The following is a 20,982-nucleotide window of genomic DNA, read 5'->3' as shown; positions in this document are numbered from 1 at the left end:
GTATCCCATGCTGAGGATATTGATAGTGCTTGCTATACTGGAAAACTTGGACTAGTCCATCCATTAATGATGGCTGATTAAACTTTGCAGAGATGGAAACCTGACCTGCATGTTGAGAAAATAAAAGTCATCTAAGTTTATTAAAGAATGAGAACCATTGCAAATTACAAATCAAAGTGGGGGGTAGTATATCTATATATTCGACATTAGTTGACTTATGTTAAGTTGAGGACGTTTTGCGGCCAAAATATGGATTTTATATGACCTGTGGATAAATCAATGCTAAAGGAGCATGTAACAAAGGATATAAGGATAAAGGAAAAGAAAACAATGCCAAAGTACTTAGAAAATTCTGACAGGCATAACTGCTCATACTATAAGAGTGGATGGATGAGAGAATGGAGGGCGTATCAGTGCTTCCATGATAGATTACGCTCTTACCTTTCGCAAGGGACGGTTCCTTTTTAAATAAGAGTAAAGTACAGTACTTACATTGGCTCGTGGATAAGTCAACCCAAATTGTTTGTGGTTCTTCTGACCACAAATTTCTGGCTTATACATGATACAGTATATTTTAGGTTTAGGAATAATTAGTATAAATAAATATTCCAATATATAGCCTGTATATCAGTAAATTAGATATATTTGTTTTAGCAGATGGATAAGGAGATAATATGAGAAAAGTGAAGTGGAAGTTAACTTTTATATAGCAGAAGTTAAGAGATAGTTGGGTAAACGATTTATGATATTTTGATATCTTCAAAGTTACAACTCTTTTATCTACTTGTGTTTTTGTGGATATTTAATGGAAAAAAACCAGTAGATTAACTGGTAGAGGCAAAAATTGAAAGAAATAAAATGAGTGAAAGCCAGAAGAGGATATTAAACTTCAATCCACTGAGTAGTAAAGACCACATTGAGTGTGTTACTGGCACAATGTGTTGGACCTGAGACTATCTGGGACAGGCCCATGGTAGTCATGGAAACCATGAACTCCCAAGCTTGCACCTCTTAGATCTGATGAGCCGGCCTCGAAAGGGATGTTGAGGTCCCCCAGGACAAGAAGCCTGGGAGACTCCAACACCAGTTCCGAGACCAGCTGCGTCAGCTCGGCCAGGGAGTCTGTTAGGCTATGGGGTGGACGGTAGACCAACAGAATCCCCAGACTGTCCCTAGTCTTCAAAGTCAGGTAAATACACTCAATGTGGTCAGTCTTCCTGATAAGTTTCCTAGTCAAGGTGATGGCACATCCAGCTAAAGGCCCGGGAGGGCAGGGGAAGAGTAGGAACTCTCTACTGAAAGGTCCTAGAAATATTGGCTACTCTTTGGGGGTGGGTTTAGCAAATTTTGGAGCTGGGGAGAGGAATAGTGTTTGTCCTCACAACTTTGCTGAGCTTCAGATGTGCTTGTAGCAAACCTGAGGAGACATTCTGCCTGCCTCTTTTCAATACTGCCTTCTGTTTTGAGGTGCTCCATGTGCCGTGGTGTAAAACAGTGCTGAAACCTTTTCCATGTGACATTGGGAGTTGGAGAGGTGGTGTTGTGCTCTGCCTTATCTTATGGACCTACATCCTGTCTCTTCCTTGTTTTTCTGTTTTGATAGTCTCTATAAAGGAGAACAATGAGCTCTTGTTAGCTATCTGCTTTGTCAGGGAAAAAGTGAAATGCTGTAGGGGAGTGCAGGTATTATTTTACCAGTGCCTAAATAACAGTTCTGTTAAAGTTTAAAGAGGTGTAGGTGTGAATGTTCATGGCCTGTTACAGTATACTGTGCCAATTTCTGAGAACTTCAGAGCATCCTTTTCTCTCTGCCATCTCCCCCTCTCCTGGTACTTTTTAGTTCTGAAATGCAGGCAGGAACTGGACAGATCCTAAAGAGTAAAGATGCACAACTGAGCACCAAAATTAGAATTGTCCGAGCCATTGTATTCTGCATCACCATGCATGGATGTGAGAGCTGGTCAGTGAAAAAAGCTGATAGGAAGAATGGAGATGTGCTGGAGAAAAGTGTTGAGGATACTGTGGAGAACCAAAAAGATGAACAAATAGGTCTCTGAACAGATCAAGCGTGAATTCTCCCTGGAAGCCAAGATGATCAAACTTAGGATGTCAAACTTTGGCCACATCATGAGGGGGCATGATTCAATAGAAATGACAGTGATTCTGGGAAAGGTGGAAGGAAGACCACATGCTAGATCAGTGGTTCCCAAACTTTGGCCCTATAGGTATTTTGAACTTCAGTTCCCGGAATGCCTGACTGTTGGCCAACCTGCCTGGGGCTTCTGGTAAGCTGAAGTCCAATATACCTGGAGGACCAAAGTTTGGGAACCACTGCGTTAGACTGATAGACTCTGTTAGGGAGGTCATTACTATGAAGTTATAGGACTTAAGCAGAGCAGAGGACAGGGGGGCTTGGAGATGTCTCACCCATAGGTTCACCATGAGTCGGGGTCAACTTGAAGGCTCTTGACAACAAATACAGCTAGGAGTAGATACAGAAACAGTTCAATATTTTACCTGTAATTCACTAATTAAACATGTGTGTTGCTATGTAGACCCTAATTTATCACTGGATTCTATCTGCTTCTGAGCTGGGATTAGGGATGGGGAGAAGCTGTAGATATGACTCTGCCTGTAGTCTTCAGACAGAAACTAGTGTAACCAGTGGGAGGTAGGCTAACCTTTCAGAGAGCTTCTTAAGTCTCAGTTCTTTTCTTTTTTTTAAATCAAGGGTTCCTTGAAAAGCTAGAGGGTTTCCACTTGCAGTAATAGCTTTATCATATCAGCTTCTAGTCTGTGGTTGTCCAACCACAAAACTTTATTGAGGTAGAATGGAAAGTGGTTACAATGATTTCAGATCTGCTTCATTATCCCTTTTGTATGTGTAATAGGGGAAGAGCACTTAACTCATGAGAAAATGTAGGCTTTTAAGTGGCCCAACAGTATTATACACTTTTGGCCTGGCCTATAAAACTAATGGAGCAGTGTAATGCGGCCTATTTCTGAGACAGCATGGCTTCACTTTATTTTGATGTTACGTAGAAGCATATAGGTCCAAAGTAACTCAGAAGCGTGATGGTGAATGGACCATATGCAAAGGATCTGGGTGGGCAAATCAAGAGGCTGATCATAATTGATAGGCAACATTTCTTGAGGGGCTGGCATCTTTTGCTTGAATATTCTGCCAAAATACACAGCAAACTAGCATGTATAAGGGGGAAATAAATGCTGATCATGACAGTGAAACTTTTCTCACTGTGCAACTATACTGCTGTGATTCCACTTTAAATGCCATTGTTCTGTTCTGTGGAATACTGTGATTTGCAGTTCAAGGAGGGATATTTAAAAGTCTCATATGAAGAACTGTAATCCCATTGTCATTGTTTCTGTTGTTATTGTTATGTGCCTTCAAATTGTTTCCTAATTTTGATGACTCTAAGGTAAACCTATCATGGGGTTTTCTTGGCAAGATTTGTTCAGAGGAGGTTTTGCCATTGCCTTCCTCTGAGGCTGAGAGAGTGTGACTTGCTCAGTGAATTTCATGGCCAAGTGGGGAATCAAACTCTGGACTCCAGACTTGTACCAACACTGAAACCAGTACGCCACCCCATCCCAACTCTCCAGTTGGGTTTGTAAAAATAGTTGTTATAGTTGGGTAATCTCTTACCCAACTGTAAACCCCAGGATTCTGTAAGATTTTGCCATGGAGGTCAAAGTGATATCATTGTGCTATAATTGTGTAGTGTAAGAGGGTCCAGGCTGATTTTCCTAGATGATTTGTGATTTATTATTTCTCACTTGCAGACTGCAGTAGGGAGGCATAATTATGCTACATGTTAGATAGGTTTTCAAGTGGCCGGATACTAATATACTAGTCTGTGAAAAATAGATGAAGGAAGAGTGTTGCTCTGTCACTGATACTCAGGGCTGAAATTTCTATCACCTTTAAAGATGTGGGAATGTTCTTGCAAGACCTACCTCTGTTTCAGGTCATGTCAAAATGTAATTCAGGATCAGTGATGCTGTTATCAGTCTCTGTGGTTGAGCAGTTTTTAAATGTTGATGTTTCTTGTCTCTGAAAAACCTTTTATGTAGTCATGGAGGAAAGGTGTTATTGGTGATTTGTCAGTTTGAATAATTGGGTATTTCAGGTCAGGTGGGATGCTCTGTTGTGACCTTCCCTCAAGGTAGTAAAGAAACAAAATGCATGGAATGCTAGAATGAATGCCTATACAGGTAATGTCTGATTTTATATGGGGATAAGAGTCAAATGTGGTTGGTATATATGCATTTCTTTTCACCTGTCTTTCTTGTTCAATTATAAAGGAGCCCAGGGGATAATGGAGTTTGTCTTTACCACAATAAAAGCAGGACACAAGAAAGAGGCACCAAATATCTCCTAAGCACAAATCATGCTTTCAGTCCATTACACAAGCATTTTCTTTCTGTTCCCAGTACTCTTACACATTTTTATCAAACTTGAGGAACCCTGTGAAGTGATCTTAGTGATCACCATATGCGATCTCTTACCATCATATGGGGTGGTCATACCCATGAATATTTCCTATCTGGAATTTGGTATTTGCAGAAATCAGTAAAATTACATCACAGACAATTCATTTATCATCAGAGTTGGGACTACTGTCTCTTTTATATAGTGCAAATTGTCTCTTTCTCCTAAAGAAGTGATTGTGTATTTGGCCTGTTACAGACTGCCAAAATAAAGCTGCTTCGGGTCTCTTTGGAGGTATGCTATTTAAATGATGCATGCATCCTAAGAATCCGGAAGCTGCACCAAAACTGCACTCCAGTGCTTAGGAATGGAGTGTGGCTTTTACGCGACCTCCGGACTCTTAGGACCCATGCATCATTTAAATAGCATACCTCAAAGAGACCTAAAGCAGCTTTATTTTGGCAGTCTGCAACAGGCCTTAATGTTTGGCAACTCATTTAGAGATTGCATATAACTGGAAAGGCTCAAATGACCTGTCACTTTCTTCGCAGTTAGAGTGCAGATGATCATGTGAGTGGCAACATTAACTGAAAAAGTGAGGGCTACTAGAGATAACCAAGATCACTCTAAATTCTGTGAGACTTGGTACAAGTTTATTAGTTATGCAAACAAAAATGGCAGTTTTCTTGCTCCTCCTTCCTCATGTGTTGATTTTTGGAAAGATATTCTGTTACACATTTTTGTCATGTCAGCTGAAGAATTCTTATTTGGATAGTCAGGAAACACCAGCTCAGTATACCTCATTGTATTGTTTGTTGTTGTTAGCTGCCCTCGAGTTGGTTCCTACTCATGATAACCCTGTGGATGATACATCTCCAAAATTTCCTATCCTCCACTTCCTTGCCCAGATCCTGCAAGCCCTTGCCCACAACCCCCTTGATTGAGTCTATCCAACTAGTTTGTGGTCTTCCTCTCTTTCTTCTACCATCTACTTTTCCCAGCATGCCTTTTCATGATATGACCAAAGTACGATAGTCTCAACTTGATCATCTTTGCTTCCAAGGAGAGCCCTAGTCTGATCTGTTCAAGAACCCATTTGTTTGTCTTCTTGGCTGTCCACGGTATCTTAAGTACTCTTCTCTAGCATCACATTTAGATGAGTTGATTTTATTTCTGTCTACTTCCTTCACTATCGTACATGGTAATTGGGAATACAATGGCCTGAACGATTCTGACTTTAGTGCTCAGTTGCATGTCTTTGTTCTTCAGTATGTTTTCCAGTTCTTTGATAGTTGCCCTTCCCATTCCTAGTCTCTGTCTTATTATTGTCTGCAGTCTCCATTCTGGTCAAAGATATGGAAATTGTTTAACTGTTTCAATTTCCTCATTGTCTAGATTGAATTTGTGTATTTTTTCTGTGGTCATTAGTTTTGTTTTCTTTATGTTCAGTATCAGACCTGCCTTTGCACTTTCATCTTTGACCTTCCTTATTAACTGTTCCAATTCCTGAATGTCTTCTGTTAATATTATGGTATTGTCTGCATATCTTAAGATGTAAATGTTGCTTCCTCCTATCTTCACTCCTCCTTTTTCTGATTCTAATTCTGCTTTTCTTATGATGTTTTCAGCATACAGTATACGTTAAACAAGTAAGGTGATAGGATTCAGCCTTGCCTGACCCCTTTGCCTATTGGGAACCACACTGTTTCCCCGAATTATGTTCTGACATTGGCCTCTTGTCTTTGGTACAGATTCCTCATCAGGACTTATCAGATATAGTGGCACCCCCATGACTTTGAGTGCATTCCATAGCTTTTCGTGTACTGGATCTGATATGTTTGTTGGATATGTTTGTTTCTGTAAACTATTTTTAAAATCAATAATAAAGAGGGACAATTAGCTCATATAAAAAGAGCATAAAATGAATTATAAAATCATATAGTTGGAAGAGAGCATAGGACCACCCAGTCAAACTCCATTCTGCCATGCAGGAACTCACAATGAAAGCATCCCCGACAGATGGGCATCCAGATTCTGTTTAAAGACCTCCAAAGAAGGAGATACCACCACACTCGGAGGGAGTGCTTTCTACTGTCAAACAGCTCTTACTGTCAGGAGGTTCGTCCTAATGTTTAAGTCGAATTTCTTTTCTTGCATTTTGCATCCATTGCTCTGGGTCCTAGTCTCTGGAGCTGCAGAAAACAAGCTTGCTCCATCCTCAATATGACATCCCTTCCAATATTTAAACAGGGGTATCGTATCACCTCTTAACCTTCTCTTTGCCGAGCTAAACATACCCAGCTCCCTAAGTCACTCCTCTTAGGGCATGGTTTCCAGACCCTTCCCCATTTTGGTGGCCCCCCTCTGAACACATAATAATAATAATTTGTTTTATTTATATACCACTATTCCAAAGATCATAGCGGTGAACAGCAAGTAAGCTAATTAGCAAGTAAGCTAATTTGCCCCCAACAGTCTGGGTACTCATTTTAGCGACCTCGGAAGGATGCAAGCCTGAGTCGAGCTTGGGCCCTTTTGCTGGTCTTGAACTCGCAACCTTGTGGTTTTGAGTGAATGGCTGCAGTACAGGCATGCCAACATGTCAACATCCTTTTTTTAATTGTGGTGCCCAGAACTGGAGACAGTATCATTCCAGGTGAGGCCTGACCAAAGCAGAATAGAGTGGCACTATTATTTCTTCTTGATCTAGACTCAATACTTCTGTTGATACAACCTTTGAGAAATTGATCTTAAATTAGCTTCAAAATATAGCCAGGGGTAGCAGTGCTGGCCATATAGCAAAGTACAGTACAGTCGGCCCTCTCCTTATGCGGGGGATCCATTCCGGACCCCTCCGCGTAAGGCGAGTTCCGCCTATGCTCAAGTCCATTCAGTTCAATGTATGCACCGCCCCTTCCGCCCTGCGTGCTCCCCGCGGCTTGAGCGCGTAAGCTCAAGTCCACGTAAAGCGCACCCGCTTATGACGCGGGCGCACTGTATCACCAAAATCCACAAAAGAGTGATACCTTTATTGGGCCAGCCAAAATGCACATTGTACATGTTGCTCACAACATGTATAATGTGCATTTTTGTTGGTCCAATAAAGGTATCACTCTTTTGTGGATTTTAGTTTCAAAATAGTTTTCCATTACCATAGTATATGTGTGCCCATAATCCTGATACTGACATATAATTTTATTGGCTGCATGTGTCTGAAGTAAAGGTGGTCAAAGTGCTGGACTCAGCTATATACAGTATTGCATCTGGAGGCTGCCGCCACCACTCCTTGAGAAGCAGAAATTCTGTCATTTCTATTTAGCTTCATGGCTATTTCTGTCATTGTGCCTGTTCACTTCCCCTGCAGTGATAACAAGATAGCTGGTGATGAGGCTTGAGTCATAAATGATGTCCGTGATGGTACTTGCCTCGACTAGCTGACTCTAAAAGGGGCAGCAATGCCTCTGGACATAAGAAGGTTTTCTGACAAATTGATTCACTTTCCAGATGTTACTTGTTTCACTGATTCTGGAGCTAGATATGGTATTAACTGATCTGCCCCTTCTGCTGGAAGATGTTGCTTTTGTGGGCTAATGTGATACTTGGGATTGCAGCTGTATTGCATTTACAAGCCAGCACCCCTAGAAAACCATACCTTACAGATACATTTTCATCCTTTTTCTCTTTTCTTGCATTGTTCAACTGGATGTCTACATATTCATAGCCAAATAGGCACAGTGAGGAGAGACCTGCCTCAGATGGCAGGGCAGATTTTGGAGTAATCTTTAAAGCCGTGATCCTCAAACTTTGGTTCTCCTGATGTTTCGGACTTCAGCTCCCACAATTATTGACAGTTGCCCAAGCTGGCTCGGGCTTCTGGGAGTTGAAGTCAAAAACACATGGAGGAACAAAGTTTGAGAACCACTGGTTTATTTATTTTTATTTTTTTAATTTTATTGAGTTAAAATATAATCATACAAAAAGACCATACTCTTCAATAAAACTATAGTAAATTCAAAAATTACAGAGTAAGTAGATTCTCACAAAATCCTACCTTACAAATTCTACCTAATACCATAGTCAGTAATTATGCTTGCACTTCCATTTACTTACTGAGTTAATCCGTTTTCCTAAAATAATTCCACTAACTCTTTCTTAGAACCACTGGTTTAAAGGGAAGAATATTGGTGTGTGTGTGTGTGTGTGTGTGTACACGAGAGTCAGTGTGATACAATGATTTGAGTGTTGGATTACGACCTTGGAAAACAGGGTTCAATTCCCAGCTTGGCCATGAAAACCCACTGAGTGACGTTGGACAAGTCACATCCTCTCAGCCTCAGGATTAGGTAATGAGAAACCTCCCCTGAACAAATCTTGCCAAGAAAACTCCATGATAGGGTCACCTTAGGGTCACCATAAGTCGAAAACAACTTGAAAACACGCAACAACAAATGTACACACACACACACACATATATTGCTACCATGAGTGAAAACTCCTCTCAGTTTTCTGCCTGAAGTGCGAGAATATTTTTAATTGTCCTTGCATAAGCAACAGCACAATTAATTAACTGACTGGTTAAATTGACCTCCCACCTTTCTTCTGGCACAGGACTTAGGCTCATGTACAGCAGAGCTTCATGTCACTTCTATAACTTCCGTGTATTTAAAGTTTATGTAAAGGTCATTGCAAGGCAGAAAGTTGAATCCTGTAGTCTCTAAGGAAAAACTATGTCAAGTTTGCATGATATCTTAGAGCCCGTACAGACAGGCCAAAATAATGCTGCATCAGGTCCCTTTGGAGGTATGCTGTTTAAATGACACATGCATCTTAAGACCCTCAGTCCCAGAAAATCCTGTGATAGGTTTGCCTTAGGTCAGAAATGACTTGAAGTCAGAAAACCACAACAGTATTTACAAGCCCTGATTACAGCTATGGATCTGGATAACATAACCAGCATCTTTTTTAATCGTTAGTAAAAGCCAGTATGGAGTAGTGGTTTGACTGTTAGACTATGACTCCGGAGACCAGGGTTCAGTTCCCAGCTTGGCCATGAAACCCACTGGGTGCCCCTGGACAAGTCACATGCTCTCAGCCTCAGGGGAAGGCAATGGCAAACCCCCTCTGAACAAATCTTGCCAAGAAAACACCATTATAAGTTCAATTTAGGGTCACCATAAATCAGAAATAACTTGAAGGTATGCAATAACAACAAAAAGGTAATTTGTGGTGTCCAGTTGGAAGGAGTGTCAGTCCATCTCTGTATTACTTCTCTCACTACCATAAATTATCACATATTTCTGTGTGCTTGCTTTTACTTCCACTGGTATCTTTGGTGGGCTCTATCCAAAAGCCTGAAAAATTCTTTGATAGCATTGTGGCCTGGGATGATCAAGTGATCCCACTGATGACATTTCTGAATAGCTTGCTGCAACCTTATTTGTTTCTCTAAGGACATCATCCCCTCCCCTCCCCCCCCCCCCCATTACAGTATCCGGTCTGCCACATGCCCAAGTGATCAGTGCCAAGCATTATATAAATTCAGCCTAAAAGATGGGGGTGGTGGATTGTTTTCTGGTCCAGCCGAATTAAGCCCCAGTGGAGTCCTGGGGGAATTAGTCCTGCTTTGCAGATCAAAGTCAGGAAAGGTCGCATTGCCAGAGCAAATTCCTGGCTCCTCTTCCTCTCCAAGAAGAAAAGGGGGAAAACAGGGAGGAAGCATCCAAAATCCTTTAGCTTTACTCACCGCTGTCTATACCTCTTTCACCCAGTACATGTTTGGATAGAGCATTCTTTCTGAGCCAGGTCACATGCCACCAGAAAGCCTTCCCTTGGCTGGAAGCCATTTCATAAAAATATGAGATAAGTTGGAAGTACTTTGTTCCCAGAAAAGATTGCTTTTTAAACAACACAGAGGCGCTAGCTGAAATCAAACAATATTCCCTATGTACCAGGAGTACATACTATTTGACCATTTATTTGTGGAACTGTAAAAAAGCCTAGGGAGCCAGTGTGGTGTAGTGGTTTCAGTGATGGACTATGGCTCTGGAGGCCAGGGTTTGAATCCTGGTTTGGCCATGAAACCTACTGGGCAAGTCACACATCTTGACCTCAGAGGCTGGTAATGGCAAAAACCCCTCTGAACAAAACTTGTTAAGAAAACCCCATAACAGGGTTGTCTTAGGGTCATCATAAGTCAGAAACGACTTGAAGGCACACAGCAGCAACAACAGAAAAAGCCAAAGTATCCTTAAGGCACCACCAGATCTTATCTGATCTTTGAAGCTAAGCAGGATCAGCTCTGCTTAGTATTTGTATTAGAGACCACCAATGAATAATAGGTGCTATAGGCTATATTTCAGAGAAAAGAATTGGCAAAACCATCTCAGTACTCCTTGCCTAAGAAAACCCTATGAAATTCATGGGGCCAACATAACTCCACAGGTGACCTGAATGCACACACATACTGTACATACACACACAGAGTGATTTTCAACTGCCATGTGCCTTTGGCCCAAAAAGCACCGGTTGCCATAATTGTCCACTATTACCAAGGACAAAATGTAGGACAAATTTGAGACCAAACTGTAGGACAACTGCAGGACAAAACTCAGCCCAAAATGCAGGACATTTAAGGTCCTCCATTTTTCTTCAATGCCTTACATTTTGGGCTGAGTTTTGTCCTGCAGTTGTCCTTCAGTTTGGTCTAGAATTTGTTCCACATTTTGTCCCTGGTAATAGTGGACAATTATGCAACTGGCCCAGATAGCCATTTTCAGCCCTTGATTAATGTATGCCAATGAGCTAACTACAGACTGATGGGTATAAATATCAATATCACCTCAATATCAATCAATATCATATTAATATATTAATGCATTAATATCAGTCAATATCACATCAGTGAGAGCCAACATAGTGTAGTGGTTTGAATGGTTTGACGCTGGACACCAGGGTTCAAACCTTGGCGGCCATGTAAACCCACTGGGTGGCCTTGGGCAAGTCATATTCTCTCAGCCTCAGAGGATGGCAATGACAAGCCCCATTCTAAAGAAACTTGCCAAGAAAACCCCATGGTCACCTTAGGGTTGCCATAAGTTGGAAATGATTTGAAGGAACACCAAAATGACAATCACATCAATATCATCTCAAACATCCTGGGGGCCAGTGTTATTCAACATCTTTATCAATAACTTGGATGACAGAATTGGGGGCATACTCATCAAATTTTCAGATGACACCAAATTAGGAGGAATAGCTAATACTCCAGAGGACAGAATCAAAATTCAAAATGACCTGAATAGATTAGCAAGCTGGGCCAAAGCTAACAAAATGAAATTCAACACGGAGAAATGTAAGGTACTGCACTTAGGGCGGAAAAATAAAATGCACAGATATAGGATGGGGGACACCTGGCTGAACAAGACTACATGTGAAAGGGATCTGGGAGTCCAAGTAGATCACAAGTTGAACATGAGTTAACAGTGTGATGTGGCAGCTAAAAAGGCTAATGCAATTTTAGGCCTCATCAACAAAGGTATAGTGTCTAGATCAAGAGAAGTAATAGTGCCACTCTATTCTGCTTTGGTCAGGCCCCACCTGGAGTATTGTATTCAGTTCTGGGCACCACAATTCAAAAAGGACATTGAGAAACTGGAGTGAGTCCAAAGGAGGGCGACTAAAATGGTGAAGGGTCTGGAAACCATGCCCTATGAGGAACAACTCAGGGAGCTGGGGATGTTTAGCCTGGAGAAAAGAAGGTTAAGAGGTGATATGATAGCACTGTTTAAATATTTGAAGGGATGTCATATTGAGGAGGGAGCAAGCTTGTTTTCTGCTGCTCCAGAGACTAGGACCCAGAGCAATGGATCCAAGCTGCAGGAAAAGGGATTCCACCTCAACATTAGGAGGAACTTCCTGACAGTAAGGGCTGTTCGACAGTGGAACAAACTCCCTCGGAGTGTAGTGGCTGGATGGCCATCTATCAGGGATGCTTTGATTGTGATTTCCTGCATGGCAGAAAGGGGTTGGACTGGATGGCCCTTGTCTATTCCAAATCTACGATTCTGTGATCATGCATTTTCCACCACATTCACACTACATGGAGGTGAGGGTGACAGCTGCACTCAGGGAAGCAGATCCTTCTGTTAGGAAGGATCGAATTAGGGGAAATTTAATTAGCTCAAATTTACGAGAGACGTGTCCTAACAACGCACGCAGCAGGATCATGTCCCTATATGTATACCAGATGTCACATAGTCCACCCCCAAGAGAAAGAGACTAGAATGCCAATGAGGTGCAATTAAAATATGAACATTTATTAAAGCCACACAACAAAAGGGATCACACACACACACACACACACACACACACACACACACACACATTCAATGCTATAGCAAGGGAGAGGTGAGTTCGGGGAGTAAAGGAAGGAAGAGAGAGCCACCGTTGGGAATATTTACCTTAGACGTCTTCTCCAAGGAACCGGATGAGATGTAGGATGGATGGTGAGACACGGCTGCGGAAAAGGGGAAGGATCGCAGCGGCCGCGGTGGTTTAGGAGCTGAGTTCCGGCGGGCAAAGCTAACTTCGAGGCCCAGTGACAGTGAGCTTGGCTTCGCTCAAGTGATTTCAGCAGAGCAAGATGTTCTAGGAACTCAGGCTTGGAACTGGAAGCTCGACAAGCCCACTGAAGGGCGAAAAATGGAGTCCTTATATACGGCTAAACGTATCCTCAGGCGATGGCAGCTTGGCGGACAAAGGCCCTGGTTGCTTATCTTTGTCTAAGCTGAAATCTACACAATAGTTGTACAATGCAAGAGGTCTGACACCTTTCAAGAGAGCAGGTACCTTGATGGTTGAGCCATTAAGTTAATCACTGACTCATTAAGGAGGGAGACATAGCTATTGTCCTCCGTGAATGGGTCTCTACAAATCTGGTCTAGCAACTCCCAAAACTTCCTCTGGAAAATTTCAAATCTTGAGACCATGCCTTTGCAAGGCTTGCTGGTTGCGTGGTCTGCTCGCCTTTAGGTTAATGGTGGTTTGCTGTGGGGTCAGTCAGGGGTCATGGCTTCAGATCGCATGGCACCCCAAATTTTATATAAATCCATACTCGGTAACACTTCCTCCTTTCTGTGATGATCCAGCCACTAATGCGCTTCCTATTGAGATGCAAGTGACATGATGTGGTGGGGAAAATGGGCTGCCCATTCACATTTAGGATGGCACAACTGGAACCAAGACACACAAATATCCCAACCAACCAAGGAGCCCTGGTGGCGCAGTGGTTAAATGTCAGTACTGCAGCCATAAGGTTGTGAGTTTGATCCCAGGGTTCCCAACTTTCCATCCTTTCGTAGATCGGTAAAATGGGTACTCAGCTTGTTGGGGGCAAGTGGCTTACACACTGTACAGTAAACCTCTTAGAAAGTGCTGAGTTCACTGATAAGTGATATAAAAATGTACAGCCGGCCCTCCATACCCATGGATTCTTTATTCATGGATCCAAGCATCCAGAGCTTGAAAATATTTTTAAAGATTCCCCAAAGCAAAGCTTGATTTTGCCATTTTACGCAAGGGACACCATTTTACTATGCCATTGTATTTAATAGGACTTGAGGATCCACAGATTTTGGGGTCTTGGAACCAAACTTGAGTGAATAGCATGATCCCACTGTACAAGAGAAATTGGGGTCAGAGGATAAATCCTGGTAATGCTGGTTGATCCCAGGTCATTTTCTGGTGGACCTCCTAGTATTTGTGCTTGCTTGCATTTTTACAAAGAAAGTTGGACTGGGAAGTTCTTTATTGGATCTAGCAGGGTACTAAACAGGAGTGCAAACAAACTTATTATTGTTTTAACTATTAAGAGATCCTAAGTGTGTATCTAGACAGGACTAAAAATATGCGTGTTCGTTGTCTCCAGCTCTTTCCGGTTCTGTTATTAACAGCTGTAATTCTACTCATTTCTACAAGCCTTTGTTGAAAGGTCTCTATGATAAATCTCCAGGCCCATCTGCCCTGACTCCTAATGGTAGTCTCCCCCTCCCGTGTTGCCCATTAGACATTTTCTCATTAGACTTTGGGAGCACAAATATTAATGTGCAGTATTTAGGAAAAAAATCTCTATTTTGCTGTCTGAGTGATGCAGATGATGGGAGGAAGAAAGCAAATGTCACATATTCAGGGTGATCACATGTCCTCCTTTTCCAGGACATGCCCTACGTTTCAGCCTTCTGTCCTGGAAGAATTCCAAATTGTCCTCCATTTTGAGCATGACTGAGGAGCATGAGTTTATATGAGTGTTTTTAGCTTTTATTTAGTAGCATCCTACTTTTTTCTTTAATTTATTTTTTGGTGCCGTGTCCTCCTTTGCAGTTAGGTCACCCTGCACATATTAGCTTTTGTCGAATAGAATTTATAATCTTTCCACCATGCTTCTCAAGATGAAAATGGTGTTGGGTGACAATTTTCTCTTTACTTTATGTCTGTGTAGATGGTTAATAGCATCATATGTTGTGGTTTTTCCCTATCGAACTGGAAAAACATATCTTCCTTGCAAATCAAGACCTGAAGCTGTGCCATTATCATCTTAACACCTTGTTTTCTCTTCTCTTTTTCCTGTTCACCCCAGGAGAATTGCTGAGCCAGCCCAGGCCAGAAGGAGTGACTGAGATCATCTGCCCGAAGAATGGGAATGAGCGAGTAAATGTGGCTTTAGTTTACCCCCCTACGCCAACCGTGATCAGCCCTTGTTCCAAGTGACCTCCGGAAGACTCCTGCCTTTGCTTCGCCACCAGGACACACCAAACACCCCCTAATCAAATAAGCCCTTGCTCAGCATTTTTGGAGATGGTGCAGCAGAGAGATGGTTCTGATGATTTGAGGGACCTGGACTTCGCAGCTTGGGAAAGAAAGGTATGGTGAGGTCGTTTCCTCTCAATGCTGAATGTTTGCATATTCTGGAACTGTTGTGTTATGTTGACTTCTATGACAAAGCTAAGTTGAGAGCCAGCTAATGTTTATGAGGGCTGCTGATTTTCCTTGGTGGAATTTACACCATAAAAGTCCTGCATGCAGGTGGACTACTTCAGCCTCCCTTAATGATATCTCTGTGTTTGGCAGATTTGCAGATGCTTTGAAATCCATCTGTATTTCATATTCTGGGCACACATTTATTGAGTGCAAGAGTAAGACATACCTCAGTGGTGAACAATTCATAGTTACTAATACATGGTTCTGTTTGGCACACTTTCTTGAAGTGCCACAGAAAGCACATCCCACACTAATGTGTGCATGAAGAAACCATAAACAAAATGGGTATCCCACTGAAAAAAAATTGTAATAAGTAACCACAACACTGAGAACATATATTTTGAAGCAAATTTACTCATGTTTGCTTTAGCTACGTATTTTTACTATAAGTGTTCATTTATGATGAAGACTTTTGAAGCCAAGCATTGACTGATGAAATAAAACATTTTCCCCAGTCATTTGTCAGTATCAACATTAGTTCTGCTAATGACCACTGTTTTGGAGGCACTGGCCCCTAAAACTGTCTTACCGTATATACTTGACTATACATCAAAACATTTATGCTAAAAACCTGAGCCCACAATTCTGAGTCGGCTTATACAAGGGTCAATACGGTAATAGTGCTGAGAAAGTTCCGCCCAAGACACCATTTGCCTTACCTTGGCAGCTGCTGCTCAGCCAAGAAGAGTTTGTGAGTTCCTCCTTTCTCTGGGAAGAGGGAAACAGCCCCGATTGCTTTTGCAAGGCGCTCATGTGTGTGTGTTGTCTCCCTCTTTCCCAGAGAGGGAAAGAGTCCCCATTTCTTTTAGCAAGGTGTGTGTGTCTCCTTTTCCCAGGGAGGAGGGAAAAAGCCCTGATTGCTCTTGCAAGGGGTGTGTTCTCCCTTTTTCCCAGGGAGGGAAAGAGTCCCCATTGCTTTTTGCAAGGGGTGTGTGCGCATGTCTCCCTTTTCCCCAGGGATAAGGGAAAGAGCCCCATTGTTTTCCCTCCCTCCTCTCTGGAAAAGGAGAAAGAAGGAGACATGCGCGCCTTGCAAAAAGCAATCAGGGTTCTTTCCATGCTCTCTGGTAAAGAGAGGAAGGATTATTATTATTATTATTATTATTATTATTATTATTATTATTATTAATTCATACACACACTCCTTGCAAAAAACAATCAATCAGGGTTCTTTCCCTTCTCCCTGGTAAAGAGAGGAAGGCATACAGACATGCACATGCCTCACAAAAAGCAATTGGGGCTGTTCCCCTGCTCCCTGGGAAAGGAGGGAAAGAGCCCTGATTGCTTTTTTTTTTAACAAGGAGAGAGAGAGTGTGTGTATGTCTCTATCTTTCCCAGGGAGGAGGGAAACTGCCCTGATAGTATTTTGCAAGGAGAGCATGTGTGCATGTGGGGGGCTTTATCATTTACATCCTCTGTTATATGCCCCTAAGTTGTACCCTCGACTTATCCATGGGTCATATCAAAATCCAAAATTTTGTCCCCAAAACCTGTCCTCGACTTATACACGGGGTTGACTTATACATGAGTATATACGGTAATAAAATATCAGTGAATAAATAAGCAACATCATGTTGGTTCGAGTTATGTTGACCCCATAAATGAGAGACCTCCAAGTCCCCTATCATCAGCAGACCTGCTCAGATCTTGCAGGCTCAGGGCTGTGGCTTTCTTGTTTGAGTCTATCCATCTGGACAGTCTGCCTTTTACTACTGCTTTCTGTCTTACCAAGTTTGCCTTTTCTAGTGAATCATGTCTTTCGTGATACTGCCAAAATGTAACAGCCTTGGTTTTGTCATTTTGGCTTCTAGAGGACAGACTTTATTTGTTCTAGGATCCATTTATTTGTCTTTTTAGTAGTCCATGTTATCCTCAGCAGTCTTCTCCATCACCACATCTCAAATGGCTTGATATTCTTTCTGTCAGCTTTCTTCACCATCTGTCTCTCACAGAAATACATAGTGATGGGGAATACAATGGTATGGACAATCTTAACTTTAGTATTCAGTTATATATCTTTGCACTTTAGGATTTTGTCTAGTTCTTACATAGATGCCCTTCCAAGTCTAGTCTGCTTCCGATTTCTTAACCACAGTCTCCATTCTAATTAATGACTGAGCCAAGATATGGAAAATCTTGAACTATTTCAGTGTCTATATTACATTTATGTAAGCATGTAGTAATTATTTTTATTTTCTTAATGTTTACCAGTAAGCCTACCTCAACATTCACTTACTTAGACTTTCTTCAGCAATTGTTCCAAGTCTTTGCAATTTTCTGCTAGCAATATAGTATCATCTGCATATCTTAAATTGTTGATATTCCTTCTTCCTCTGTTTCTTCCATGTCTAATCCTGCCTTGTGTGTGATATTTTGAACATACAAGTTAAAACAGATGATAGAATGCAGCCTTTCCTGACCCCTTTCCGATTGAAAACCATTCTGTTTCTCCATATTTTGTTCTAACAGTAGCTTGTCCTGGTTACAATTACCAATTTCCTTAAGAGCAATCCATAGCTTTTCATGACCTATGCAGTCAAAGGCCTTGCTATAATCTATAAGGTACAGGCAATTTTCTTTTGGAATTCCATGGTGTGTTCCTTAATCCAATGTATGTTTTCAGTGTGATCTGTGTACCTCTTCCTTTCCTGAACCCAGCTTGAACATCTGATATTTCTTGTTCCATAGCTGATAGAAGTCTTTGCTGTAGAATTTTTGAGCATGACTTCTTTCATGGGAAATTAATGCAATGGTTCTGTTGTTATTGCAGTTTTTATGTCTCCTTTTTGAGGGACTGGAATATATATTGAGTATTTCCAATCTCTGGGCCATTGTTTCATTTTCCATATTTGTTGACAGATTTTAATTAGAACTAGTGTGGATTCTCTGTTTCTGTAGATGGCAGCAATTCTGTTGGTATACCATCTGTTACTGGTGATTTATTCTTCTCAAGTGTTCGGAGTGCATCTTTTACTTTCACTTTATAATATTGGAAGTTCATCTTCATGCAGTTTTCAAATGAAATGTTCTTCCTTTCATCTCTTTTATATAGTTGTTCCATGTAACATCTTAATTTGATTATCAATGGTTACATCATTAGCTCATTATTATTTATTGATTATTATTTATTATTAATGATTCCAATGACCAACTAGTAAGTATTGTTCAGTATTTTTGAGTTTTTGATAAATATAGTAAAAAAAATTCCCCCTAGACTACTCCGAGTTAGATTCAGGGGCAATAGTTCTGTTGGTTGCCTTTACCACAGTATAGACTGTATATTTGTGAGATATGGGAAGTGACCAGAACCATCATGCGCTGCATGAAAGTTTCCCCGACTAAAATGTTGGTCCCTGTTTGAAAGTAGATGTTTAATGTAATGGTTACTGTCTGCTTTGTATTCTTAAGGTTAATAAACATGCTTATTATGTCAAGGTGTCCTTAACTTTGCTTAGAAAATGTTCTTGGTTTTTTTAGCACTGGTTAAATAATATATATTTAGAATTGTAACCATTGTGATCCTGGAGGCTTCTGTTCTGTGTTCTTTTAACATACAGATTAATGGGAGCAGATGTGCAGAAGGCTGGGCTCAAGTCTGCAGTCTGCCCAAATTGATCCTTACCACAGCTGGGGTTCAGCATGTGTTCCTAAGAACTCTCTGCACTGGCTCTTTGAAGCAGTAAGCACAGCAAAGCATCCCCATTTTGAACTTGTGCACTTGAACTTATATACACTACAATCTGAAGGCTCTGGATGTTTTAAAGTACTTCACAAGTACCCAAACAAGAGTGTTGTTGGCTCACAGCAATGCACTGAGACTGAGAACTCTCTGGATCTATATGGTGCACTTATTTGGACCCATTAATGAATGTAAGATTTTTCTCACTATGGTCACCATTCAGATGTACCTGAAGAATATTTGCTGAAAAGGAACTGTTGATAATTCAGTGGGCAGTTCCCATGGAGGTATGTTTTGAATGCATCACTATATTTCTCAGGGTCTGCTTCAGGGTTTTTTAGACCACTGTATTGACCTCTTCTGCAGACAGGAGACAGGGATGTAGCCAAGGGGGGGTTCTTGGGGTCCGGACCCCCCCTTCCGTTAGAAAAATGAATGGTGCATGCTGCTGCACCGCCACACCCAAGCCCCAATATAATGGTGGCACTTAGTTTGGACCCCCCCCCCTTCCTAAAATCCTGGCTACGTCCCTGCAGGAGACATACCCAAAGAGCATGTAAGCCATTATCTTTGTTGATTTTTAGTCTTTTAGTCAATCCTTGGAGCTCCTGTGGGTTCCAGCCCATGTGCCCAACCTTTGATAGGTGCTGATACCAGCTATGGTGTGTTTACCACAGTGGCAAGAGATGTAAAGAAATGTTGCATAGAGCTGATTCAGGCATGTATGTTTATCACCATGAGATTGTCTTGCCTGCATCAATAGCTTGGACCGCAGGTAGAACTTTTCATGTTGGCCAATGTTTTTGTTTAGTGCAAAGGGTCCATTTGTGATTTTTGCTGAAATATCAAGACACTAATTTTCAAATTACTACTGTCAGAAAGAGAAATGGACAAGAGGGGAAATCCTTACTGTGTAAGGAAATAGCTCACATGAATTACAATCAGATGTCAACTAATTCTGCTTACCTATCTAGTTTTGATGGTAGGTTATTTTTTTCTGTAAACATAGATGTGGATTCTGTTTCAGTTTAGGGATTAGAAACATTTGTTAAGTACAGATATAAGTGAATCTCTTTTTGTCCTGGAGAAGTATTTAAATGTAACTTTTTAAGTCACAGTTTAGAGGAAGTGTGTGTGTGTATATATGAAGTGGTTGATGATTTGGGAAGAAAATCTTACTTAATAAACTGATACTTACTGTCATTTCAATGAAATATAGAAAATATGGGATGCCATTGTCTGTAGAAGAACATCTGTGTGGTTATTCTGATTGTGTACACATAGAAAAATGATAAAATAATATCTGTATAGTCTACCCTTCTTCCACTTTTAAAAAAGTAACAACATGGCTTATAAAAAATACAGAAGCACAATCAGCTAAATTAAATTCATTGCATAGCCAACACAGTCATAACCGAGCAGCAGTAAAATTAATAGCAAAATAAATTACATAATAGCAATTAAGCAGGTATGCCTTTTGCAGGAGGGAACCATGTAAGAAACTCACCAAATAAAAAGAGAATCCTGTTCCTGAGAGAAACTGGCCTCATCACTAAGGGAAATGGTATTCAGAATGGGGCTTCCTAGATGAGCTTAAAATTTTTAATTACTAACTTTATTTATAGCCCGCTTTTTTCTACCAGTACCAGGTGGCTTAGAACATTAAAATAAATACAGTGTAAACAAAACCATACATAAGATTATCATTGCAATGTATTTTACAGTATATTAAAACAAATTTAAAGCATATCTTAAAAATAAGAGCAGATTTTAAAGTGGAAACGTCAGTTCCTAAAATCATATTGAAATACTGTAG

At 41.0% G+C, this 20,982-nt stretch overlaps 1 protein-coding gene across 3 annotated transcripts in view; it reads left to right on the top strand.

The window, feature by feature from the left end:
- The window catches only part of MFHAS1 (multifunctional ROCO family signaling regulator 1), a 73,744-nt gene that overhangs the window by 48,323 nt on the left and 4,439 nt on the right, over window positions 1-20,982 (top strand). Inside the window, exons 2-3 of one of the 3 annotated variants that reach the window (XM_042449482.1) lie at window positions 15,087-15,370; window positions 19,045-19,357. In XM_042449482.1, the coding sequence (XP_042305416.1) occupies window positions 15,087-15,217 (131 nt within the window). In that variant the 3' untranslated portion in view covers window positions 15,218-15,370; window positions 19,045-19,357. Of the gene's footprint in view, window positions 1-15,086; window positions 15,371-19,044; window positions 19,454-20,982 lie in introns of all 3 variants that reach the window. The other 2 variants (XM_042449480.1, XM_042449481.1) reach the window with 2 other exon arrangements.

This window comes from Sceloporus undulatus, chromosome 2 (assembly GCF_019175285.1).
Source record: "Sceloporus undulatus isolate JIND9_A2432 ecotype Alabama chromosome 2, SceUnd_v1.1, whole genome shotgun sequence".
Lineage (NCBI taxonomy): Eukaryota > Metazoa > Chordata > Lepidosauria > Squamata > Phrynosomatidae > Sceloporus > Sceloporus undulatus.
The sequence above is the reverse complement of the archived record's forward strand: the minus strand, read 5'-3'. Positions and strand labels throughout refer to the sequence as shown.